Genomic DNA, 26,910 nt, shown 5'->3' with positions numbered 1-26,910 from the left:
ACTTTTGATTGGAGAATAATGTTTTCGAAATTTCAGAGCAAACCTCTGCTTTTCTTAGGCAGCTAGGGTTTTTGCCTACCCTATCACTATTTGCAACCTTCGATCCATATTTTGTGTCCAATTTTCTATGCTGTTAGAACAATCTCCGATCTGTTCAGCGTCACATGTTTCTATGCATCCAATAAAAATTATAAAATAGAGGTATAAAATTAGGAAAAGAATAAATAATTATTAGTTTTCATCACAAAATTGAAAAATAAATATAAAAAAGACCGGTAGCTATACGTGGACATAGGGGTGTAAACAAGCTGAGCTACTCGAGATTGACTTGAATAAACTTGACTCGTGTTCGAATCGATTATTATATGAGCTACTCATGAACACGAATCAAACTTAATTATTAAACGATGCAAACTCGTATAAACTCGGCTCGACTCGATTAAAACTCGTGAATCTGCTCGTATAAGGATCGACTTATATATATATATATATATATATATATATATATATATATATATATATATATATATTAATTTGTTAATATATAACTTATTTATATAATATAGTATATTAATAAACAATATATTATATGTAAGCATACATTAAGTAACAAATAAAAATTGTCAGTAAGTAGTAATTGGTTATACTTGCTTGGTTATATAAATATGTATATAAAATAATAAAAATGAATAATATCAATATTTAATTGTTAATCACTTAAACATATGATACAATAACAATTTAGATACTTAAACATAGGATTCATATTATATCATTCATGTAATATAATAGGATTATATGATCATATAATAATATAACATCGTGTCATATGACATGTAATCACTAATACACTATATCTAATGTTATAATTTATAAGTATTATCATTCAATACTTATGAATCATTACATCACCGTCATCACGTGGTCTAAGATTTAAGATCAAATGAATTGTTAAATTGCATGAATCATATGGTCATACATTCATACGATAATACTTATATCATACGATATAAATGTGGATTAATTATTTTTAATTGCTAAAATAAATAATTTAAATTGTATGATACAGGTTGAGCTCGAGCCGAGTACTTGAGCTCGGGATCGACCAAAATGACCGAACTCGAGCTCAGATAACAAATTTTTTGAAACGAGTCGAGCCCGAACAGTCAATACCCGCTCAGAATCAGCTCGTTTACACCCATATGTAGACAGAAGGCTAAGAAAAGAAAGAGCTGTAAGAGTACCAATAGTAAAGGATCCGGTTTCCCAATTCTGACTCTTCATTTTCTAAAGTTCATTCAATTTCAACAAACACGAGATTATACTTGTGAAAATTCACGCATACTTATTTTCTCGTCATTTTCAATTTCCTCTTCCGCTACAAGCGATTCTTACCATTTTCACCACCTATAGACCGAAAAAAAGTAGCCATACGATACGGAGGAGAAGTTGTTGTCGTGTAAGGGTGGTAGTTCAAGGCTACAGTCGTACGCTGAGTACTCATTTATATTTTATTTTTTATTCTTATCTTTTATGTAATTCAAGTTTTGTAATGAATGAATTAATGATTTCTTAGAGGGAGAAAGTGTCTCCATTTGAATGCTTCTTCGCCGGGGGAGGGAGGCTACTTTAGGGCTATAGAGTGTCTTTGTCCTTTTTTTGTGAGAACCAATGGAGGTTATGTCTCTACCAGCTATTAGGGCTGTGGAGTTTTGTTCTCTCGATAAATCTGATAGTGGCTAATCTTCCCCTAGTCCTCTCAAAGTTATGGTGGTTTGTGTTTGTGGTTTTTTTTTTTCTTTCTATACTTTCGTTCATGTAGGAAGTCTCTCTTTGAGACGTCCAATGGTGGAGAGTTGTTCTGGTGCGTGTTGTCGGCGAGGTGCATGGCCAAACGTTCATATACTTTTCTATTTTTTGAAGCCCTATTTACGCATTTTTGTCTATTTCTGAGAGACGCGCTCCTCAAAAGTCATTTTGAAAGAAGTCTTCTCCATCGTCTTTTGAATATCGATGTTAGAGAATTTGTGGTGACTTTAGAGTTTTATTTGTTTGCTAATGATATTTCAACTCCTTACTCAAAAAATTAATGATTTCTTAATTTGTATTATTTATAGTATTTTTATTAATTTTTTTATTTTGCTAACACATCTAAAAAAAAAAAAAAGGAAAAAAATTCACGTACCCCTCAAACTACCACTCAATTTGACAATGTCCTCATAAACTTTCAATTGAGACAATGTCTCTTCAAATTACTAAAACATTGTCAATATATATCTCAAAGCCAATAAAAAAACAAAAATGACTTTACAAATTTTTCAATAAAACAAAAATACCCTATAAATTCAAATATATATATATAAATGAAAATTATAATTTTGTTTAAAAAATGATTTATATCTTATTTTCTTAAAAAAACAAAATTTTAATTTAAAAAAAAGGAAAACTTTTTAATCGTAAAATTTGGCTGTCATTGATTTTATTTTATTTTTTAATTATTATTTATTTTATTTTATTAAGGATATTTTCGTTATTAGGAGAACATTGACAATTTTTAGTAGTTTGAAAGGAACATTATCCAAATTGAAAGTTTAGGAGAATATTATCAATTTGGTGGTAGTTTGAGGGGTACATGAACTTACCAAAAAGAAAAAATGAAAAAGATAAACGAGCCCAAGGTGAGCCAATTTACACTCTAACGGACTTTTTAACTCGGCTTGGCTTATGCTCCGTTTATTTCGACGTAAAATGATTTTCTTCGTAAAATATTTTTGGCAAAATCATTTTAAAAGAAAATAATTTTCTCGAAAATAGTTTTCAGTGTTTGGCTCGCACGAAAAAATTACGAAAGGTGAAAATCAAAGTCTGGCAACGTCCAATCGCCACTGCCGGATTCCGGCGAGCATTTTTTGCCGGATCCAGCAGGATTCCGTCCATTTTGGTCGGATCCGGCCGGAATCTAGTCCGCCAGCTCTGGCGACGTTGACCGAATGTCGCCGGATTCGGGCGTCGTCAGGTTCCTTGTGGCCAGATGTTGCCGGATTCCAGCGCCGGCTAGATTTCGACAATTGATTCTTGTCAGATTTCGGCAATTGGATATTAAACGTGCTTGCAATGATGAAAAGTTTAATTTCGGAAAACGATTTACGATTTTTTTTTAAAAAAAATTAAAGAAGTTTTTACGGTCAAACTGAAAATGATTTTTGTTGATCATTATTTTCACCTCTACCAAACATCATAAAATGTCAAAATTATATTTTAAAAATTATTTTACGTCAAAATAAACGGAGCATTAATATACTCGAGCCCTAGTCGAGCCTACCTGACTCGGCTCAATAATACTCTCCTCCAGGGTCTCCTCACAGCCGTCCGATCTAGGGCATTAAACACTCAAACCCTCACCCATATTTCTCGCAGTTTAAAGCCTCCCTCCTCTGCCATCGCCCAAAGCCCTAGTAGAGAGATTCTCAAAGATGGTTCAACGTCTCACATATCGCAAGCGTCACAGCTACGCCACCAAATCCAATCAACACCGTATCGTCAAAACTCCCGGTACGCCCTTCATCTCTCCTTATATTTTTCTAGATTTTATATATATTCAGTGTATATTCTAGGGATTTGGTTTGGGATTTTGATTTTATTGGTTGGGTTTTTTTTGTTTGATGTATTGGGTGTAATAGGAGGGAAGCTAGTGTACCAGACCACTAAGAAGAGGGCGAGTGGGCCTAAGTGTCCTGTTACTGGCAAGAGGATCCAAGGGGTATGAAGGCCCTCTCCATTTCTTCCAATGGTTTCTTGTTTTTTCGTTAACTACAGAGATTTGAACCTGTCATTTTGTGGAGTTTATGCTGCTTTAATGTGATTCCTTCCTTGTTTGGGTGAAATCTGCAAATAAAAAAAAAAAACTGATGTAATTTGTGAAAGCAATTGAAGATGTAGAGTTCGAGTCCTTGCCAATCTTGGGTCTTGCAAAGCTGTACCAATTTAACGTTTTATTGCAAGGTTGGTCAATAGATGAACGAGCAGCAGCACAGTTGAAGTGTATGTTTGATGACAATTTTTCAACAATTGATAGTGTTTGCTACGTTTCTTCATTATTCTAATAGGGTTCTGTTTTACAGTGTTGCATGATCTCTGTACTTTGTTGAGAAAAGAAATTACGTCTTTCTTGAATTTAAACATTTTTACTTAATAGGTAGGGAGTTAATGGCCCAAAAAGCATAAATCTCATCTTGATGGTGCACAAACATGAATTTATCTCAAATCACATATGTTGCTAAATGGAATAATTCAAGTTCTGTAGAGTGTGTTGATACTATCCTTCGAGTTTTTATTTATTTATTTATAGCAAGTTATGATTGATATTGTTATAATGCAATTATGGAGATAATGTGTGATTTCTGTCTTCTCCATCTGAATTACATTTTCTGCTATAATATAAAGCTTGCTGCTGTGTTTGCAGATTCCTCATTTGAGACCTGCTGAGTATAAGAGGTCCAGGTTATCTAGGAATAGGAGGACTGTTAACAGGGCTTATGGCGGAGTTCTTTCTGGTGGTGCTGTAAGGGAAAGGTTTGTTTTTTCATAGACACAAGGATTAACAGATTCTCTCTCTTTCTCTGGTTGTATTAATTGAGCATCTGAAATTTGTTCCAACTGTTTTGTAGGATTGTTCGAGCCTTTTTGGTGGAAGAGCAAAAGATTGTGAAAAAGGTCTTAAAGATTCAGAAGGCAAAGGAGAAGCTAGCCTCAAAGAGTTAAGATTCTAGAGCTTATTGAGTTTCAAGCAGCTTTAGTGTAGTTTTTGCCATGGCTGAGCATGTCAGAACCATTTAAAAGTTATTAGAGATTTTCTGCCATCGATAATTTCTATCTTGTAGTGTTGTGATTTGTGATGAAAAGTAATCTAACAGTGCTGTAAAGGTAATGGTTTCCACCTGTAGTACTTAATTTACTGTAAATAACCATCCTAGGTCCACTTTTGCAGTCTCTACTTTTCAAGACCACCCCTTATCACTTTTTCTTTTTCTTTTTATTTTAGATGACAGTTAAGTTAACCAACTACAAACAAACCAAAAAAACAACCAAACAACTCTAGATAATTGTTTTATGTTCCTGTAACTCTTCAAATGAATAGGCTCTAAGTCAGATTGTAAGGAGAAAATTTCATGCGGATGATTGAGGTCGACGTTCACCTTGCATACATTGGAGTTACAAGTTTTAAAGTTGTAAAATATTAGGCTCCAAAAACCCTTCATGATTACAATATTAGAACTATCAAAATTTAAGGGAGACGTATAGAGTTCCACCCTTGAATTGCTTCAATACTTGGTCTGTCTCTTGCTACATATTATTTGTATGCATTGAAGTGTGCCGCAGGTAGACATGGCAGGTTCCCAACTCAAGAAGTTGGAGTACGGCAATAAAACTACTCCAGAATAATTGGGATTGAGCGACTCTTTTGGGGGGCTTTTTTGCTCTTTTTTATATTCTTGACGTGACTCGTTCCCAATCTTTCATTACAAATGAACGGTTGAGATCGAGAGAATTGCAAGATATTGAGATGGAGAGAATCCTTAAAAATTGATCTCAATCCTTGTTTGCCTAAACTATGTCTAAATGGACTATTTTTTTAATAAGTAATAAATTGGTCTTATTAAAAGCAGAAGGCGCCTCTAATACATACCTAGACTTGAGTAGCATATAGATTACTTCAATTGCTTGACCGTACTTTGAAGGAGAGAATTCAAGGATTTGTGGATGAAAACAATTTTGTTTTCATTTATTAAAAAAAAAAATTGTTTTCCAGAATGGACAAAAACTAGTTGGGATAATTCTTAGGGATAATTGCACCATTGTTCTTGTGGTATGCCATAATTATTTTTCACTCTCTATGGTTTAAAAAGTGCATGGGAGGTCCTTGTGGTATGCAATAATTACAAATCGATTCTTGGCGTCAAATTCTGTTAAAATTTTTATTAGATTCCGTCAAATACCACGTCTGCGCCACGTGTCCCCATCTTATTGCCCAATTTTTTCTTTTTTTAAAAAATAAGTATATTTATTTATTTTTTTAATAAATTTATATTATTTTATTAAGATGTGCATGTCAGCGCTACGTGTCGCCAATAAGATGACGACACGTGGCGCTGACGTGGTATTTGACGGAATCTGTTAAAAATTTTAACAGAATTTGACGTCAGGGATCGATTTGTAATTATTGCATACCACAAGGACCTCCCATGCACTTTTTAAATCATAGGGATGAAAAATAATTATGGCATACCATAGGGACCAACGGTGTAATTATCCCTAATTCTTATATATAGATAATCAGTATCCACCCCTTTTTTTTTTTTTTTCAATTTTTTATTTTATTTTAAAGCTGGACAGAAAGGAAAACAACAAATATAAAAATAATTCTTACGTTAATTTAAAGTCTTATCAAAATAACAATAATAAATGATTGAACCAGAGTCTCACTGGCCTTAGTAGCGTTTTACCACCAAAAGAGGAGCAAACAAAACATCTGTAATCCTATGAAGGTTGATAACGGGGATGTTGGGTCTCAAGGGGGGGTGATTGTAACGTCTCATATCCATTGGATATGGGAATGAAGGTGTACTTATACACATTAGGGTTATAATTTATTTTCAGTCTCTATTTTAAAATGCTCTTTGTACTCCTATGGAGACAGATTATGATGAATGAAAAACAGTTGTTTTGTTTGAGAGTTATTATTGCTCATCTTTTAGTGGTGAGACTCTGCCAAGAATTATCTTTATTTTCTATTATCTTCCCTTCTGTCCTGTATCATTTTTATTCTCAATTATCCCCTTGCATATATATATATATATATATATATATATATGCTTTGTCCTCATTCTTGGGTGACCGCTAGATTGAGAAACGAATATTATATATATTTTCCCTGGTGACTAAATAACCAACATGGCTTTTAGATTAGGGTAAATGTATGATAAATTTATGAGGAAACATACGATTTGAATTCACTCTCACTTTTTAATTTAAAAATTAAATGCATGAGTTGTAGGTTATTCGCAATAGATCCCTCCGTGAGTTTTGCCTTCCAAGTTTACTCTAGACCATTAGTGTCATGCCAACATTTTTGCTTAAAATAATATTTTTGTTATTTTATTAAAAATTAAAATCTAAAATAAAAATAAAACCTACAAAAAGAAAAATGCTAAAAAGAAAAGAAAAAGTCCACACCCAACTCTCATCTTCTTCAACCTGATCAATTTGTCTCAAATGTTGTTCAGAAGTTGTTACCTCTACCCACAAAAACGTAAAAGAAATCAGAGCCCAACATTGAGAACCACTTTCAGGAAATCAGGAGTGAGCAAAAAAAATTAAAAACAAAAATTAGTTCTCTATGTTTCATAATTTCTCTCATTATTAAAAATTAGGATTTATGAAATATAGAAAACTAAAATTAGGATTTAGAGAAATATAGAGAACAAAAATTAGGATTTCAAACAAAGCAAGATTCACACTAAATTATTAAAATATATATATATATATATTAAATTTCCTTTAGCCTCTGTTCTTTGCTCAAAAAAAAAAAATGGAAACAAAATCTTGGAGATCCGAATGGCAACAAGCTGAACAGTACAGAACCCCCAAGATTAAGAAAAACACCCACCGGATCGCAATCCTCATCACACTCCATGGTCTGTCACTTCTGCTTGTCTCATCTCAGCCGTTGCACCATCAATCTCCAAAATCAATTTTTGGGTGAAAACTACAGGCGGCTGTATTGGCGAGATCCAACGGTGAACAGCTGCCACTTTTTAGTTTTTATCCCAAGGCCTCCTTTTCGAGGGAGGCCCATAATACCCCCACGCCACTTTGCAACCCCCCTTAGACGCATCAACACCCTTTCAAAGAAAAGATCACGCCCCTTTGGCAACTCCCTTCACTTCTCCTTCTCTTATTTTTATTTCTCTCAAAAAATATTTATTTTAAAACACTAACTTTTTTGACTTTTTATATGCATCAATAATTTTTTATTACTTAAACAAAAAAAACTTGCAATCCAATTTTCTTATTTTTTATTTTTATTTTCCATATAAATTATTTCTACTTCATTTCATATCAATCACTTTTTCTACCTTTAAAAAAAAAATATCACCTGAAGTATAAGGGAAAACAGTTGCCAAACGGGAAATAAAACCTGCTCAATACCCGATCCCCATCGTCACTGTCACCTGCAATGTCTTCAAAGATAAACCACCAAATCAATGGCCAGATTTTTCCTCAAACTTATCCCCCACCTCACTTCTACCATGGGCTGACTCAAGGGTTGAAGAAGTGGCTTAAAAAAAATAAAGTGACTTTCAAAATCACAAGCTCAATAGTAATTTTAAAAATCACATCATTATCAAGACATACAAGAGAAACTTATAGCATTACTCATATACGAAAACTTTTGCACCCAAGAATCTAGAGGCATGGAATTTGAAAGATGCGTGTGATGGGTTTGGGAGGAATACGAAATTCTTGCCGTCGAAAAATATAAAATTGCCACTAGAAACAAATTTACCAATGAGAAGTTGATGGAGGAGTTCTGAGGTTGGGGTAGATAGAAGGGTCCTCAAGGTTTGGATGCACAGCAGCAAGAATCCTTTTGAGGCCGAGAGAGATGGGTTTCGGTCACAATGGTAATGGGAATGGTGACAGTCAGCTTTGAGACCAATGCCTATTGCTGCAAGAAAGAGGGCGAGTACAATGGAGGTGGCAGTGTAATCTTCGTGATTCTGCTAATGGGTCTTCTTCTCCATCTTGATCAGGGGAGGGAAAATGTGGAACAGAGAAAACCGCATCACCCCAAGCCCGGATAACATGCCTTGAAAATCCCCACACAAGTACCAATTCAACCGTGCAAATGTGTACTGCAGTAAATTGCATACAAATGACAAGTCTAGAATGAAAACACAGACCACCTGGCAGAAGACGTTAGTTTAGAAGTTCATATCCAAACAAGAAGGGAATCAATCATCCAACCCAAATGACATTTTGGCTGAATTTCCAAATTGGTTGCAGGCGAATACTGATACTGAAGTCAATACAAAATTAACAAAGATGAGGCTTTACTTGTATTGCAAAAACTTTCGTCATTACAAACAGCTATAAGGAGAAGCTTGATACCCAACTGGTGAGAAATTAGTTGAACAATGAAAAGATATCCCTGATAGGCAGAGCATTTAATAAGGTCAAAACCTGACAAGTAAGAACTAGGACGCATCCCCCAACCAAAAAGCTTCAACTACTTGTATAGAAAAACATCAACTAGATTGCGGTTAGTCTTCAGCAACTATTTCTATGTAAACGTAAAGATATATTATCATATACCATATTAAGAGGGATGAGGCTCTACTCAAAACCACTGGCACCAACAGATAGTGATGAAATCCATATCCATAAGAACCAGCAGAATAAGAATCAACACCAGCCAGTGGCATAGGAATCAGCACAAGTAGCTGCACAATCACCACTGCCAGCAACAGCGTGAGAAAGAGCATTAGAGGAAGCAGCATAAGCGTCCACATTAGGGTCAGTATTGCCATAAGTGCTTGAATGATAATAGTTGTCACTCTCAGATCGGAAGTCATTGCCGCCAAACCTGCTGCCCCCAAACCGCTGGGACTGACCACCATTGCCAGTAGTAGATGCTCTCTCAGCATAATTGCTGAGCCATAGCGGAACTTCTTGATTTGCTTCCTGCATGAGTTCAACAAGTGCCTTTGCAAGAGGCAAGTTCTTGTCACCAAAGAAAGCAGTTGCCAGACCAGAATTACCAGCACGACCTGTTCTCCCTATCCTGTGGACATAGTCGTCTATATCTTTTGGCATGTCAAAATTGATGACATGGGCAACATGCGGGACATCCAAACCTCGCGAAGCAACATCTGTTGCCACCAGAATGGGAGTAGTACCACTTTTGAAGGATTTCAAAGCCCGTTCTCTCTCCTTCACAATTAATAAGTAAACATGAAGATACAAGCCAATATATAAATAAAAAATAACTACAAAGTCAACCAAGATTCATCAAGCTAGTTTTTGACAAGTATTATAATTTTATTTTCATCCTTTCTGTTATAATGTTGGGATGTATATTTAGGTGAGTAACCCTCTACTGCAAAAAGATGAATAAACAAATTTTAATTTTGTACTTAAAAAAAGAAAAGAAAAAAGAATAAGACTTTAAATACAACACAAATTACAGTAATTCAATATTGAAGTTTAAAGATAATGTAGCGGTATTCTCTCCCTCAATCACATGGCTGGCACTCAACATATGGGAGCCAAAACCAGTCAAAAGAGTTCAAATTTGCATAAATATGAAGGAAATCCATATCTATGCTCAACATCGAAGTATAAACAGTAATGCTGCACCGAATTTATGCAACATAGCCATAAGATAACAGATACAGATATTGCTGATATACAAAACATTGTAAACGGGGCACAGAGAGAGAGAGAGAGAGGGAGAGAGTATCACCCAACCATTTGAACTTTGTCACCATGTATTGCAATTGCTGGAAACCCATTATTGGACAACCAGCGTTCTAATGCATCTGCTCCTTTCTTTGTCTCCACAAATACTAAGGTCAAAGCATACTGTATAAAAAATACATAAAATAATGATTTATGATCATTAGCTCATGATAACAGACAAGATCAAATATAAACTATAAAAATTAATGAATTTAATCATTCAAATTTATATTTTAACATTTTTCCTCATGTGTGGACTCAAACTCTATTAGTAAGTGAAGTCCAACACGTGAAATATTTAATTAAAATAAGAGGTGAAAGACAGAGATAAGGTTTGAACTCATAACATTTGCTTTGATATCATGTTAAATCACCACTTATCTCAAAAGCTTAAGGTTGACTGGGAGGAATAAATTTACTCATTTAATTTATATTTTAACAAATAATACGGCTATACTTTACACATATGTGCATGAAACCAAGGCCAAAACTGGGCAACTACGAATCAAAGGAATATGTAATTTGAAAAGAACAAAAAACTGTCAATCCACCTTGCCATGGGTTCCATTTTCCCTTTGGCCTCGAAGAAGGTTCATAAGATGACGCCTTTTGTCCATATCCTGAACAAATTCGACTCTTTGAGCAATAAGATCAGTGCTGGAACCAACTCTTCCAACAGCCAGAAATATGTAGTTTGAAAGAAAATCTGATGCAAGTCTCTGCAGATGAAGCAAATTATAATTGTTATGAATGATGAGTTCCCGAGACATTCTAAAATTAATGAAAAATGATATTTAACTAGAAACCAGTCCTGGACAAACTAAGATTAAAAATGCATAATTAAGTATGGAAGTAGTAGTCAACGGATCAGCCTCTGACTCTTGAAAGAGCAAGCAAATAAACAAGAACCAGAAAAGATCACAACATGCTCATTTTTCTAGAGGAAAACCTTGCATTTAACCCAAATAGATAAAAGAGATTTTCAAGCAGATCAGACATACAAGAGAATCTTTGGAATTCTGTGTTTTATCTGTACAAAAAATTATCTGATATTGCTTACATATGTCAGCATTATGCAGAACATGAATCATCTGATTCACTGCCCACATGGAAAGACATCAATGGCAAGATATGGCCAAAAAAAAAAAATCAAGGGAAGATATGGCCAAAAAAAAAAATCAAGGGAAAGAGTCAAGTGACCTGTATCTCATTTGGGAATGTAGCACTGAAAAACATTGTTTGTCTTGCACCACTTGGAGGCATGTCCATTTGCTCAACAATCTTCCGGATCTGGGGCTCAAAGCCCATGTCCAACATCCGGTCAGCCTCATCTAATGCCAAATACTTTATCATCCTAAGTGAAACTTTTTCTTTTTCAATCATATCCACTAACCGCCCTGGTGTGGCCACTAAAATGTCAACGCCTCTTTCCAAGTTACGGAGCTGCAGAGTCAAAAGTTAGAAGGAAAGCAGAAGTAACAAACACAAGGAATTGAACTCATTTTAACCAAAGATTGGAGGAGGGCTACCTCCTATGGTTGTAGCCCATGGAGGCTTCTACAATTGAGAAAAAGAAAACGAAATACAGGGCAAATGATTGTAAGTTCAGAAGTCTTGTGATAGTGTTAAATGAATTGAGAACACAAACAGAATAGTACATGTGACAGACACAAGGAATGTACAGAACATGTGTCAATAGAAACACATGGACTTGATCCAACTCACAATCTGACTAGATAAACAATATAACTCATTTGCAAACTATGACAAATTGGAATAGAAAGTGAAATTAATCACCAACACCATCACCAATACAATAAAAACTAACAAGAGCTCCCTATGACAAAGCATGGTAGGACATGACAACAAACATATAAGAGAATCTATGAAAATATTAAAACAAAATGAAAATTGAACAAGGAAAAATAATTCCTTATTTTCTGTTAGAATTTTATACATACCAGCTGTTTGCAATGTGAGATTCATTAATGGCGGGGAACAAGGCAAAGAGGAAATAAGATACAAAAACTGGGACAGCATGTAACATAATTACACCTTATATCCCATCTCCAAACATCCACAGTTAGCAATCGTTTATATATATATATATATATATAAAATAATAATAATAATAATAATACTAAAAAAGGTAATAGAATAACACACCCACTCACAACACTTCCTAAACCCCTCATCTGGAAATCTACAACTACAATATATTGGCAAACCAGGTCATGTAACGGGCCAAAAATGGATTGGACGGGTTAAAACCAACGGAAAAGCAATCCATAGGAGCGTAGCACTTAGCCCTTCATGGGTGATGATTACATGACTTCTAAATCATCGTAAAAGATAAGAAACCTTGAAATTGTATGTCAACAGAAGCTCATCCTTCACACATATACTAACACAATAAAGTCAAAACATAACATTCAAATTTCTGAGATATTTTTTTTCTTTTCCTACATTTTCCCACCAACCAAAAAGAGGGCGATACAATAATACTATAATCGACAAAGTAAAGAAAAACCAAAAAAACAAACAAACAAACAAACAAACACAACGTGGTAAATACGCATGTACATCACCATTATATGAAGGACCAAAACAAGCTTAAACACAACCAAGAAGTACCAAAACATGGAAATTTTTGAAGCAGCAAAACCGCGAGAATCTACGCACCTGGCGAAACATCGGAGCCCCGCCATACGCAACAACAATCTTGAGCCCGGTTTGATCCGAAAACTTCTTAGCCTCCTCATGTATCTAGCACACAAAATACAAGAAACCCAAACTTAATATTCAATCTCGAATCCAAACACCGGAACCAATTTCACATAGAACAAAACGAAACGCAAAAAAAAAAAAAAAAAAAAAAACCTGACTAGTCAACTCTCTAGTCGGGGACAGAATAAGCGAAAGCGGGCACGCGACCGGACCCGGCCTCGAAAAATGGTTCCGTTTCAGAATCCCACAGATGATTGGGAAGCAAAAAGCAGCGGTTTTGCCAGACCCAGTCTGGGCACAGGCCATTAGGTCGCGCCCGGCCATGGCAATGGGAATGGCGTGGCGCTGAATTGGAGTGGGCCTCACGTAGTTGCACCGCTTGATGTTCCGGTTCAGACCCTCGCCTAAGTCGATTTCCGCGAAGCTACTGACCGGTGGAGGTACGTCCGAGCCACTGGCCTGGACCGGAATGTCGTCGTACGCCTCGAAGTTGATCGACCCGGACACGGTGTTTGTCTCCTCTTCATGATCAACGACCTCTAGCTCGTCGAATCCAAATGGGGCATTGCTTTGGTTTGGGGTCCAGCGCTCGTTTTGGTTAAACCAGCCACGCCAACCTCCACGTCCACGTCCACGTCCACGGACTCTGCCGCGGCTCGCACCGGTTCGACCGAGCCTGGGTTGATCCCAGTCGGCGGGGACGGAGACTCCGTTGTTTCTGAGGTGTGGAGGGACGTAGGTTGGTCGAGACGGGCGAGTTGGCTTGTGGGTTGACTCAGCGCCAGCATCAGACCATGTCATCGTCGTTGCTCTCAGTGGCTCACCTTCTAACACACTCAAAACAGTGAAAACCAACCTAAAACCCTAAGCACAAAAGCGCTCTCCCTGTAAAACGGACAAACAAAACGAAAGTATGATCACATAGAAGTACCCTTTTACAACTTGAAAGAACAGAGAGAAATGCGTCGGTTCATTCTGTGAGTGTCAGGTTATGTATAGGCGTAGGCATGGGTGGAAAGCTGCAAAACCCTAATCACTGAAGAGAGAGAGAGAGAGCTTGCAAATTCCAATGGAGCAGAAGATACTCACGTTCAATGACGAAACAAACGCATGGACATTTTGCTGGACCAAATTGTCCTCGTAGTTAACTTTTATGTTGAAAATGTCCCGGGATAGTGCGACGTGGGGAGCGGGGAGCGTGTGGGGGAGGGTTGCACGAGGTGCAGAGAGGAGGTGGTCGCAGAGGATACAAGTATCAGAGAAAATATCTTGCGGTTGGTGAGGACGTGGTGAATTGGTATTTGTTGGAAAGCTGGTACGTAGTGGGCCCTATGGGGGGAGTGGGGATTGTCGTATCGTGGGCTGTGAACACGCGCAAATCATGCGCGTGGACTGGTACCTTTGAGAAGCTCAACGGCCGCGAGGGTAGAATCGGAATGTGCGAGGGGTGGTAACGTAACGACCAAGTTAAGTCCAAGATTTTTTCTATAAAAAAAAAAAAAAAAAAAGTCCAAGATTTTTCGTTATCGTAAAATTATGGGCAAATTAGGGTCCACCAACAAAAAGGCTTTGCAACGAGAAGGGTTGTTCTTTTCGTTAATTTATTAGCACTTTTTTTTGTGAGGGATGGCAATGAAAAATTGAAAAGTGGCATTTGGATCCTCTCCGGAGATCCGATTAGTGTGTTATTTAAGGGCCAACACAGGGAGGTTGGGGTAACGGACCGGATGGTCCTCCTTCCATTTTCTATGGAAAAAATATGTCTGTTTGTCAGTTTATTAACTGTGACCCCGTGTTACAGTTACCAATAAGCTTCTTTAAATGTCATTTCTATTTTTATAAATAGAGAAAACAAATCATAATTATGAGATACCATTTTCGAGACCTACTTAATAAGTGGTTGGACCTTTTATTTGGTCGTGTGAGTCTCATAAGTGAACTATTACAATCACATTTCTAAATTCTCTTAAATTCGACAAATAATTTGAGAAAATCTTAATTCGGAGAAAATTCTTAAAAAATCTCATTGAATTTAATTTCCTTATTGAAACTCAAGAACCTCTCATATTATTTTACCGAATTTAAGAACTATTTTAAATATTCTTTAAATCAACAGGGGATTTACAGACTGAGTAATTCTATATATATATATATATATATATATATATATATTAAGTGGTCATCAAATGTTCATAAAAAAATGAGGTGATTTTTAAAATTATAATTTGATTAAAATCATCGTTTGATCAATCACACGTCAAATGATAATTTTAAAATACACCTCATTTATTGATGGACACTTGATAAACACTTAATATACATGTAGAATTACTCTTCATAAACCTATCGGCACAAAAAGTGGGTTCCACCCTAATTCTAGGTATACACACTAAATGTCCATCAAGTGTCTATAAAAAAAAATGAAGTGACTTTTAAAATCACAATTTAATCAAAATCATCATTTGATCAATCACATACTCAATAGTGATTTTAAAAGCCACCTCATTTTTTTTATGAGCACTTAATGTACATGTAGAATTACTCAGTTTAATGATGTCAATCCCATATCAGCCTTTTGTCTATGTCCAATACATAAATATGATTAATATTAGGGTTGTACAAGCGGTTACAGTTAGCAGTTATTGGCTAAAACTGCTAACCGCAACCGCCTAAGGCGGTTATTGAATTTTAACAACCGTCTCTACCTATGCAGTTAGCGGTTATTTTTATAACCGCCGGTTAGCGATTATTATGTTTATAACCATTGGTTTGAAAACTTCTTTTTAATTTGGGCTTTAGGTCGCTTTTTGGGCAGGTTTTAATTTTTTCGGGAAAAAAAAAAATAATAATTTTTAGACATTTTGGTACAAAATTAACAAATCTAATTACAAATTCAAAACACTACAAATCTAAATAACCAAATACAAACAAATCCAAATAATTAAATACAAACAAATTTTTAATATGTGTATATTAGAAATGTCTCCTGCACAACAGAAATCATGTCTCTATGTATATATTTTTTTTTCAATATATTTATATTAAGGTAGACAATTAATAATTACTAACTGTCTCCGCGTATCTTTAAAATCGCTTATATGGTTAGCGGTTATAACTGCCGGTTCATACATGCCTAATTAATATCCCATATCAGCTTTAATACGCCAATCCCATATTAGGGTAAAGTGGTAATATCACCACCCTTCGCTCGCATCAGCTTTTACATGAAAATGAGGGGTCACTTCAACTATACTATAAAATTGTTTCTTTATCGCCTAATTGTCATCACATGATAAATACCACTTTACCCTTCTTCCCCGAATAAATTAATAATGATTAAAAAAAGGCCTAAACTGCTGTTCCCTAATTTATCAACTGTTATTGATCTGGGATCGCTTTTCCACCGGAAAAACATGCATATGCTCCATCCTCTACTTTCTGCCACCCATGCTCAACCTCACACTCTCGCTAATTATTATTATTATTTGAAAAAATTTATGTAACTCTCTAAACAATATTGATTTTGCAATCTCTTCTCAAAGTTTAAAATTTTTTAATTTAGTGTATTTAACTTTCAATTTTTTACAATCTCACTCATCCATTATGAATTTCTATTAAATCCTAACTGAGCACATGAAAATTACTAAAATACACTTTTTTTTTTTAAAAAAAATAGTTATAATTTAAGGCTAATTTTGTAATTTCATTAAGTTTATAGGAATATAATGGTCATTTTACCCTTTGATTATCTAATTTAACTCCAAAACCTAACGGGATGAGTAAAATTACAAAAAATTGAAAGTTTGACACATTAAATTGAGTTTTTTTTTTTTTTTTTTTTTTTTTTAGGAAAATATTGCAAAAATGATAAAAATTCAAGGAGATTAAGTGAAATTTTTCTTTTTATTTTAAAAAAAGAAAGGCTTAGGACCCTTGCGGTCACTACCACCAAGAAGCCGCGTAGTCTAATCTGAATGCGCATAGGCATGCATGTATATATTTGAGAAGTAATGTTATATTACACCTTCATCTAACTCTTATCTCTTTAAATTAGTGTGACAATATCCATAAACATTTGAATATATATATATATATATATATATATATATATATATATATATATATATATATATATATATATATATATATATATATATATATATAAAGTTTAAAATGTTTTGAAATTGATGATTTTTAGGAAAAGTGAAAATAAGAGACGAGAAGAAGAGGAAATTACCAAACGGGCCACTAGTATATCACATTACTCATATTTGAGTGCGAAGGTGTGTGAGTTCCGGTACAAATAACCCTAAATGATATATTGTTTTAGATATTTAAAACCATCCAAGAAAAGGTGTAGTCTAGATTATCACATCATTAGATGCTTGCTTCATTAAAAAACCATAGTAGCAACAAAAGCTATTCATCTTCTTCGTTGACAAAAATGCCTCTATGTATCACCAATTAGTACAACATCAAATCCAGTGTTCAACAAGACAGTTGAGTTCCCCTAGGCACAAAATGGAGTCATTTCCAAACCATATCTCTTATTTCAAGATTATACAAAAGATTAAACTTTTACACGAAAGCAATGCTTCCCTATCAAAATATCCATGACAGCTTGTTACTCTAGCCTAAATGATAACAGGATTATCTGAGTCATGTACAGCTCAGTATGTCATCCAGCAAGTATACGTTTCTCTTCCTCCTCAAGTCTATTCAACCATTTCAGGCCAAGATCACATCCCGCTTTTGCTGCTATCTGGAACTGTTCTTTAGCCATCTCTACTGGATCCATCACAGGGCTTTCTGCATTCTTCCTTGCTCTGGTAGAGGAGGAGGCCCTCTTCGAACTGAGTTTCGCAAGAGATTCGGGGACTTGAACACCTGTTACATGCCAGTATGCTCTTAAAGTGAAAGCTTTCAAATCGGAAAAGAAATTATTTATTTTGAATAGTGGTGAGCCACCATTGTGTTCATCTGAAAGATTTCCCAAAAATAAAAGAAAAAGGGAAGAAGGGCGACCCCAGCAACTGCAACTGCTGACACCTGCTGGATTGGGGTGTTGTGAAGGTTTCAAAACAGATAATAATGTCTTTTTCTTTTTTAGGCAGCTAAAATTTATCATTTTTAATCTGAGTGATCTTCGAGGAGGAACCTTATGGTGATTAGTCTTCCAATAACTCCGCCACCCACAATTGTCAACTGTATTAGATGATCCACAAGTCTACATATATAAGGTATGATCCACAATCCAATAAATGCCAATCACAAATGTGGTCACTTGTTAATCTTCATTACTAGTGTATGCAAAAATAGAATTAACTATGAACATAAAATCTCAATCTGAAAAGAAACCTGTATATTAAATGAAATCCATTTGAAGTAAATATTCAAAGATCTTAAAGGATTGAGATAATTAACGTAACATGAGAAGGAAGGGTGGGAAGAACTAACCTCTAAGCAAAAGGGCTCCATATGCTATAGCAGCACCAGCATGTCCCTGCACGTGAAGTACAAAACTGAGAACAGTTCAACATAGATGTGCTAGTTTAAACCATATATGTGGGTTAATAGTAATAATGAGATCTCAAGTATATGGTAAACTTCTGCATTTTTCAATTTTTGCTCATAAGACAATGAAACGATTATATATCTACTTTTGCAGACATTACAGTCTCCTTTGGGCAAAGAGCATCACAACCGGCTTAGCCAGGAAGGATTCTGGCAAAATCCTTCAGAATTATCCACAGGAAAACACCCTCAGCATACAATCTTCCATAAAAAAGAAATTTTGTCAAAACCTATCTAAGAACATACCTCATATCTATATCCAGCCAAATAACCAGTACCTATCAATTTCTTGAAGGATTAAACATTCTGCAGAAAATTATATAGAACTTTTTCTTTTTTTTTTTGATAAGTAATGTATATTAAAAAAGCGCAGAGGGGCGCAACCCACGGTACACAAGAAGTATACATGGAACTCCTAATTTAAAGAAAAAAGAGCACCTATCTAGAAATTCATAATAAGAACACTCAGACATAGACTGTAGTCTCTCTCCACAAAAACAACGTTTGCATCACTACCTTCTTCAAGTTCATCAAACCAATCTCACAATCTTCAAAACAGCGTACATTCCGTTCTCTCCATACACACCACATCAAACACAAAGGAATCATACGCCAAATCAATATCAACGTCCGGTTGCCCTTTTGCCCCCTCCAACTCCCCAACATATCTTTCACCGATCACGGCATTACCCATACCACCCCAAACAATTGCAGGATCATACTCCACAACTCTGTAGCAACCATACAATGCAGAAAGAAATGATCAATGGACTCTCCAGAAGTCTTACACATATAGCACCATTCCATCACAATAATGTTTCTCTTTCGTAAATTGTCCAAAGTTAGGATTTTTCCTAAAGTCGCCGTCCACACAAAGAAAGCCACTCTAGGGGGAACCTTCACTTTCCAAACGTCAGCATGTCGTATTATATTTTTAATGGCGCTTGATACGAAGTAAGATCAAGGAATTGGTGTTTATAACCAATTTCATAGTTTAATCAATTACCCTTCAATGTATCATATATTTGATTTCACTAGTTTTCAAAAGAACAAATTAACTACAATTAACAAAGTGATAAGGTCTGAATTTCTCAGCTTCACAGCAAAACATACTACCATGTCGAAAAGTCAGCAGTCTCAGTCAACTAGTTTTACATATATAAAAATCTCTACGGACTAAACAAATGGCACTCAAAAAAAGCCAATGCAGACTTACCTTCCCAAAAACATTCGCATAGCTGAATAGCATCCAATTTAACTAATTAATCTGGGTGTTTCTATTTCAAAGCTCGCCAGTTTTGACCAAGCAATCTGAAAGACTAATTTGCCACAATTTCTACTTTCAAATATTATAAATACGAGTGCACAATTTTAAGTATTAAGCCCGAGAGCAAGTTGTCTCCTCTTCAACATTTCCACTACTTCCTTGCCTACCCTTATCAGAGTTTCGCACCTAATAGATAGTTTTCACCCACACAAATATTCCCTATTTGAAATTCATTGATCCATGAAAATGAATGCCATTACCTTCTCGGATGCCCTGTGGAAACACCATAGTGCTGAGGCAATATCTTTTTTCACGCAGTCCCCAGTTAAATATACCGTACCAAGAAGATAAAGAGCACCTGGATGCAACTAGAACGTAGCAAGCTCCAGTTAAGTTTTGAAACATATTCTGAGAAAGCATCATTGAAATGCATCTGCCTTCTGAAAACATACCTGGTCAACAGCCTTTTCCAAATAATAGAAGGCTTGCTGATCCGATTGGACATAATCATTCTATCCAAAAGACAAGCCAAAGAACGTTACAAAACAATAGCAAAAGCATTTAGAAACTCAACTGAACCCAAATAGACCTCAACCCCAACCACTTAGGTCAACTATATTCAATTTCATTATAGTTCAAGAGGCTCAACTAATTCCATGGCACTGCAGGCTCAACCAAATCCATGGCACTGCAGGCTCAACCGATTAGGGTCAACTATATTCACATATTTACATGCAGTGCAAAGTGCAGGCAGCCTAACCTCTACTCTCAAACGACAACCCAATTCGTACTGAGCATCTGGATTACCCATATCTGCAGCTTCAACTAACAATGCGGCCCCTCTGTTATGATGAAAATTCAAACAGTAGCAGTAAAAGCACATTTAGATAATATAAACTGACGACAAACAAATAAAGAAAGTGTTCTGAACCCAAACAAACTAACAGAAAAAAAGTGTTAAAGTAACATTAGATAATAACACTGCATGTCATCAATGAAAATCAAGATAGATAATTGAAAAAATAAAAAATAAAAGTAATAACTTGTCTCCGATTGATAGCACTAAATTAACTTTAGATAATAATACTGCTTGTCACCAATGAAAATCAAGATAGACATTCCAAAAGCTTTGGCCTGGTGTTTTAATGTGCTAGCGACAGCCAGAAAGTTCACGCTAAAGCTAAACTGATTCCAATTCCCTAATTTCATAAACTAGGTATGCAGCTCGGTTCAGATCGTTTGGTTCTAGGATACTTAAGAATCAACCAAACTAAATTTTGTTCCATAAAGTTTAACCTAGAATTACAAAACAAAAAAAGTACTACAGAACAGAACCAACCAGACCAAATATCTTTGTGTTAGTTCGATTTGGCTCTATGGGTCTCTTTTCACTTAAAAAACAAAACAAAAGACTATGCAACAGAGAAAAGAGGGGGAATGATAAATGTAGAGGAAAAATGAAAGATAATGCAGATTGTTTGAAGAGATGTAGGGTTTTTTTTGGTTGAGAAAAAGTGATGCATCCATACCTTCATATCCCAATAATATATAATAAAATACATTTTTTTGGTTGAAAAAAAGTGATGCATCTATACCTTCATATCCCAATAATATATAATATAAGACATGTACATGATTAAGATATTACACAAACAAATTTCGTTCGAGTTAGATCGGGTAACACAACTCTTAACCCGAGAGCTGAACCAAACCGTTGGGTCTAAAAGTTTGGATCCACAACCAGTGGCAGAGCCACATACTCACCAGTGGGTGGAATTTTAAAAAATGCTTGGGTATATGTAAAATTTTATAAATTTGTGAAATATTTCTAATACTGAACCTGCTAAAACAATTTGTGGAGTCAATTATAAGAACCCTTTTTATAGTTGCAGGCGCACACAAAAAAAAATTGTGGGGTCAATTATGAGAATTGTAAATGAACAGAGTCGCTCATGAACATGCTTGAGCTCGACTCGGATAGCTCTAGCTCAGTTCATTTATTAAATGAACAGAGCTTGAACAAAAAATTCAAGCTCGTATAAATTTAGGCTCGGCTCATATAAGCTCGTATAACTTCATTTTTATTAATTTTATAATATTATTCTTCACTTTGTAATGAGAACATGTCAAGTATTTTAAAAATTAAAAAGAAATGTTCTTCATAATGTAATAAATATAAGTTGAATTGTTGTAATAGTAAGTTTGAATATAGATATATCATATATGTGTCTTTGTGTGTATATGAGTGAGTTCATGTGTATGTATATATATACTATAAGATAAACATATAAAATTGAGATTAGATTATTTAAGACTTGAATTAATTTCTCTAGTTACTCAAACAATAAATCTTAACCATAATTAAATAACTAATAATTAGTATGAATTAAAATAATTAAAAAAAAAGGCATGAAACAATCATGACATTTAATTTATATATAGAATGGCTATATAAATTGAGTAGCTGGTAAATAAGCTCAAGCTCGTTCGAAAAATAAATGAACAGAGCTTGAACATATTATTTAGCTCGGTGATAAGCTCGAGTTTGACTCTTGTTCGAAAAAAATTAAACGAACCGATCTTGAACATTCAGTACTTAGCTCGGCTCGGCTCGATTACAGCCCTATTAAGAACCCTTTTTAAAATTTTAACCATTAAAAAATTGTTCTCTCACAAAACAAAACAAAAGTAAAATTTATTTACTTAAAAGTAGTCCCACACTGTCAAAAAAAAAAAAAAAAGTAATCCCAACTCCCAAAACACCCTAACCGATTAAAAAAAAAAAAAAAAAGATTTTCCCTACCCAAAACAAGAGCACCGCCACGGAAGCCAAACATAGAAATCCTTGCACCAAATCATTTCGGCTTCTCTCAAAAACTTTCAGCTTTGCTATTCAATAAAGGTTGATCCATCTTGCTCATTTATTTATTTTTTCATGAATTTTCAGCAATAGATCTCATGGAACTTAATAATCAGCTGGATACATATATCCTTGATGTGCACTCCAACAATGAGTTTTCAGAACTCAAAGGGATAGGTGGCCTTGCTAAGAAACTAATCCAAAAAAAAGAAAGAAAGAAGATATTGTGTACCCATTGGTGTATTTGCTTGTAAAGCTGCCATTGATTTTACCAATATCGACTGGAACTGTAGAAAGGGTTGTTTCAGCATTGAGTATTGTAAAGTATCGGTTCAGTAACAGAATGGGGATGGTTGGATGAACAATTGTCTTGTTACAAATGTTGAGAGAGATGTTTTTGATAGCATTAGTAATGAAGTGAATATTTCATTATATGAAAACTTGTAGAGGAAAATTGTAATGTTTTTTTATTGAAGTAAGAAGTATACCACAAAAAATAGTATCCTATCAATTTTTTTTTTTACTTATTTATTTTAGTTAGACTTTGCACCCACTGACGTAAAATCTTCGCTCCATGCCACTGCCCACAATCAATCCAACTTAGTTAAGAACTGAATCAAACCAGGTCTACAAGCACCCAAAAACCTAGTTGAACCACTAACCATAACTTTTTTTTCTTCTTTTTTGCAAAACTAGGCACCCTTTGATAATTTACAGCAAAAATGATTTCTGGAATGAACACCATCATCAGGGTAGTAATCAAAAAGAATGAAGAAATTAGTTACTTTAGGAAACATTAAAAGTTCACTTACATAGCTTTACATTGCCCTGGGACATGGTATTTCAAATGCAATTTGGACAGCCAATACCTCGCATGGGTGTTTAAGTTATCAGCCTCTAGAGCCAACTCAAAGTTCTCCTTTGCCGTCTGATATGAAACACACAAAAAAAATAATTTTTTTTATAAGTACACAAAATAATAATAATAATAATAATAATTTATATAAGATAAGCACAATATTGCCATATCATGTTTGAAATTCTCCATATGAAAGTCAACAATCTAAAAAAAAAAAAAAACTAATGATCTGAAACCTGTATAACTCATTTATCTGGTTAAATTCTCTACTAAACTCAATATCAAAGCAAAGCAACCAAGTTGATAGAGCAGCAATAGGATTTAAAATTAGGAGCTCTTATGCACATCTATGTTGCTTGACTTCCAAAGAAATGAAGACCATTAAAATAAGTTTGGCGGAGTCTAGTATTGTAATAATTCAAATGTTAATTTGTTCAAATTCAACCGAATCAAACACATAATCCTAACCCTCTTCATTTAATGGTACATAGGATTCCTGACTGGATGACTGAACTTTAAGACGCTTCCCGTTTCCTTTCCTTCATTTTCTCATAAACCAAATAGATAGAGAGGAAAATGAAATAAAGAATACTAATGAGAGCGTGGATTGTTTCTAGCTATCAATTCATATATTCAGTACCCTAAGGAGAGGGATGAGACGACGATCATTGCGCTCGCAGTAATCAATGACTCTATCAACTTCCTTGAGAGCACTCCACCCTTTGGCTATGAACTCCATTGCCTTCTTGTTCCTACTGTGCAGCTGTCTCTGAAGGAGATGACCAAAATGTAAATAGCACTAATGAATGAGGGTATCTTGGGAAACTCGGCATGACTTACCTGTTGATTGAATTGAAGAAGAGCAAGAGCAGTGCCCTTCCCAGTAGGCTTCTTGAAGAGCGGGCTCAGCATCTTTTCTGCATTCAGCGATATGTTACTTTCTTTTTTTGTTAACCATTTTCTCAGCAACCAAACAGAGAGAAAATGATTTTACCGGTTCCTCCTGGAGCTGGGAAAGAGCTCCGTCTGATTATCTGTTGGAATGTTTCTTCGGCAGCAGCAAGCGCTCTTGAGAACGCTTTTTCATATAGAGCATTCACAATGAACTAGCTATTTTTTAGCTAAAATTTGGCTAGAAAACTCACATTTTCTAGTTAAGCTAGCCACTTTCCAAAAGCACCCCTTTACACCCTTAGCCCAAACTAAATCAACTGTATAGTCTTCTAGTCCTGCTTTCAGTCACAATTCGAGGGCAGCAATGGGTTCAGTGGCAGAACAAAATGGACTGAAGAAACAACATTCTTTCAGTCAAAAGAACAGACCAGAATCGGATAGTGATAAAACCCATTCACAGATTGAACCCAAAACAGACATTGATATTCCACACACAATTTGAAACAAAACTCTTGACATGCAATGTGTGGGTACACGGGTTTCCTTTCCAATTTCACCAATTCCCTAAACAATTTGTTAAATCTTGAATTAATCATCAAAATACGATTATCCATTCATTAGTAATCTTCAAAACTCAAACTTGAAACAAATATTGGGAGAGAAACGGAGCGAGTGAGCGTGAGGGAGAGAGAGAGAGAGAGAGAGAGAGAGAGAGAGAGAGAGAATACCTCAAGCAGTTCCCCACCGATTCCTCTTGGTTGTCTGCCTACTGGAAAGGAGAGAAGAAACTTTGTCTTGTTGAGGGGGGGAGGGTGAAAATGAAATTCATAGCGGCACACGCTTTTTTTTAATAATAAAAAATAATAAATAACCTCATGCTTATTTTCTTACATTTTACTGATGAGGTGGTACAAAAATTTTGGGCCTCTTTTGGGCAAACTCAGCCCATAAGAAAAAGATTATCTCCTCCATGTTTGCTTTAAAAAAGTTTTATGGTACCAATATAAAAATAAATAAAAAATACACATAATTATCTCAAATTATCACTTCATTATTAATGTCTTCACAAACTACTAATTATGTCAATTTTCCCTCCTAAACTACTGAAAAATGTTAATGTCCCCACTAATAATAAAATACGCTTCATAAAATTATTAATTTAAAAAAACTAAAATAACAAAAAGTTATAAAAAAAAAAACCAAAATTTTTTTAAAAAAAGTAAACAAACGGGTTTTTCTTCTTCTTTTTTTTTTTTTTGTTTGTTTGTTTTTTTTTTATTATTTTTTTATAATTTCAGTTATTTTTTGTGTTTTTATTTCTTTAATTTTTCATTCTTTTTCGTTTTTTTTTTTTTAAAAAATTCCTTAATTTTTTTTTAAAAAATTATATTTTTGGTTTTTGTTTTTATTTTTTGTTTTTAGTTTTTTTTTTTTCGAATTTATAAGGACATTTTTGTCTTATTAAAAAAAATGATCATTTTTGTCTTTTTATTGGTCATAGGAGGACATTGACACAATTGGTAGTTTGGGATGAGACATTGACAATTGAGTGAGATATGTATACTTTTTTAAAATAAAAAAGTTTTATCGGCATTCTAAACTTCAGTGATTGATCATTGGGCTACAATAATCGATCACAGCCCTCTAGTGATCAATCAGGGCTTGTTCCAAACCTTATTTTAGGCTTTCCTTAGCCCCTAAGCACTCAATCTAACCAAATTACTGATTGTATGCTGTCCTAAAGTCCCCAAAACATGCACTCAACAAATCTAAAACTCATATAAGTATCAAAAGTTCTACCTTTAATACAAATTTCTTAGCATTTTATTTTTTCAATATTATATCAAAGCATAATATGAAAAATAAAATGCCGAGAAATTTTCAATTTTAGAATATACTATAAAAGAAATGTCTCTATATCATTTTGACATTTAGAAAAGGGTTTTAAACTGATGTTTCCACAAATGCACGTTGTCGCAATGATTTTCTGAAAACAATGCATTTGTTATGAAATAAAAGTTTATCTTGATTTTGAGGACCAACTTGTATTTTAAACAACTTTATTAAACAATAGAGATATAAATTTTAAAGTAAATAGGGACTCACATTATACACAAAATATTGGTCAGAAGTATTTGCTTAATGAGTCATAGACTCACCATTTTCACTTCTAAAATTGTTTGATTTTACAAATATAGTTGTTGTAGG

The 26,910-nt window shown here is 34.7% G+C and overlaps 3 protein-coding genes across 7 annotated transcripts; 1 reads left to right on the top strand and 2 right to left on the bottom strand.

Annotated features, from left to right (window-relative positions):
• Positions 1-3,392: 3,392 nt before the first annotated feature.
• LOC133857317 (large ribosomal subunit protein eL34-like) lies at positions 3,393-4,989 on the top strand. Its single transcript, XM_062292535.1, has 4 exons — positions 3,393-3,552; positions 3,681-3,760; positions 4,463-4,572; positions 4,668-4,989. The coding sequence occupies exons 1-4, from the start codon at positions 3,474-3,476 to the stop codon at positions 4,759-4,761; spliced, it is 363 nt and encodes a 120-aa protein (XP_062148519.1). The 5' UTR covers positions 3,393-3,473; the 3' UTR covers positions 4,762-4,989.
• Positions 4,990-9,119: 4,130 nt separating this feature from the next.
• Positions 9,120-14,296, bottom strand: LOC133857762 (DEAD-box ATP-dependent RNA helicase 52C-like). Of its 2 annotated transcripts, XM_062293098.1 has the most exons (6): positions 13,402-14,296; positions 13,204-13,287; positions 11,722-11,964; positions 11,073-11,240; positions 10,531-10,644; positions 9,120-9,993 (listed from the first exon to the last, which is right to left on the bottom strand). In XM_062293098.1, exons 1-6 carry the CDS (start codon positions 14,047-14,049, stop codon positions 9,466-9,468), a joined length of 1,785 nt encoding a protein of 594 aa, XP_062149082.1. In that variant the 5' UTR covers positions 14,050-14,296; the 3' UTR covers positions 9,120-9,465. The 2 variants fall into 2 exon arrangements, with proteins under 2 accessions (XP_062149082.1, XP_062149083.1); XM_062293099.1 differs by lacking the exon at positions 10,531-10,644.
• A 3,359-nt stretch (positions 14,297-17,655) lies between these two features.
• On the bottom strand, positions 17,656-25,551 carry LOC133858132 (uncharacterized). Of its 4 annotated transcripts, none has more exons than XM_062293581.1 (10): positions 25,431-25,551; positions 24,803-25,037; positions 24,649-24,725; positions 24,449-24,577; positions 23,762-23,877; positions 20,850-20,931; positions 20,542-20,601; positions 20,350-20,457; positions 18,706-18,751; positions 17,656-18,135 (listed from the first exon to the last, which is right to left on the bottom strand). In XM_062293581.1, exons 3-10 carry the CDS (start codon positions 24,718-24,720, stop codon positions 17,927-17,929), a joined length of 822 nt encoding a protein of 273 aa, XP_062149565.1. In that variant the 5' UTR covers positions 24,721-24,725; positions 24,803-25,037; positions 25,431-25,551; the 3' UTR covers positions 17,656-17,926. The 4 variants fall into 4 exon arrangements, with proteins under 4 accessions (XP_062149565.1, XP_062149563.1, XP_062149564.1 ...); XM_062293579.1 differs by having other exon boundaries at positions 24,803-25,266; positions 25,431-25,541; XM_062293580.1 differs by having other exon boundaries at positions 24,803-25,093; positions 25,431-25,533.
• Between the last annotated feature and the right edge of the window lie 1,359 nt (positions 25,552-26,910).

The sequence above is a fragment of the Alnus glutinosa genome, chromosome 14 (genome assembly GCF_958979055.1).
Source record: "Alnus glutinosa chromosome 14, dhAlnGlut1.1, whole genome shotgun sequence".
Taxonomy (NCBI): Eukaryota; Viridiplantae; Streptophyta; class Magnoliopsida; order Fagales; family Betulaceae; genus Alnus; species Alnus glutinosa.
The sequence above is the reverse complement of the archived record's forward strand: the minus strand, read 5'-3'. Positions and strand labels throughout refer to the sequence as shown.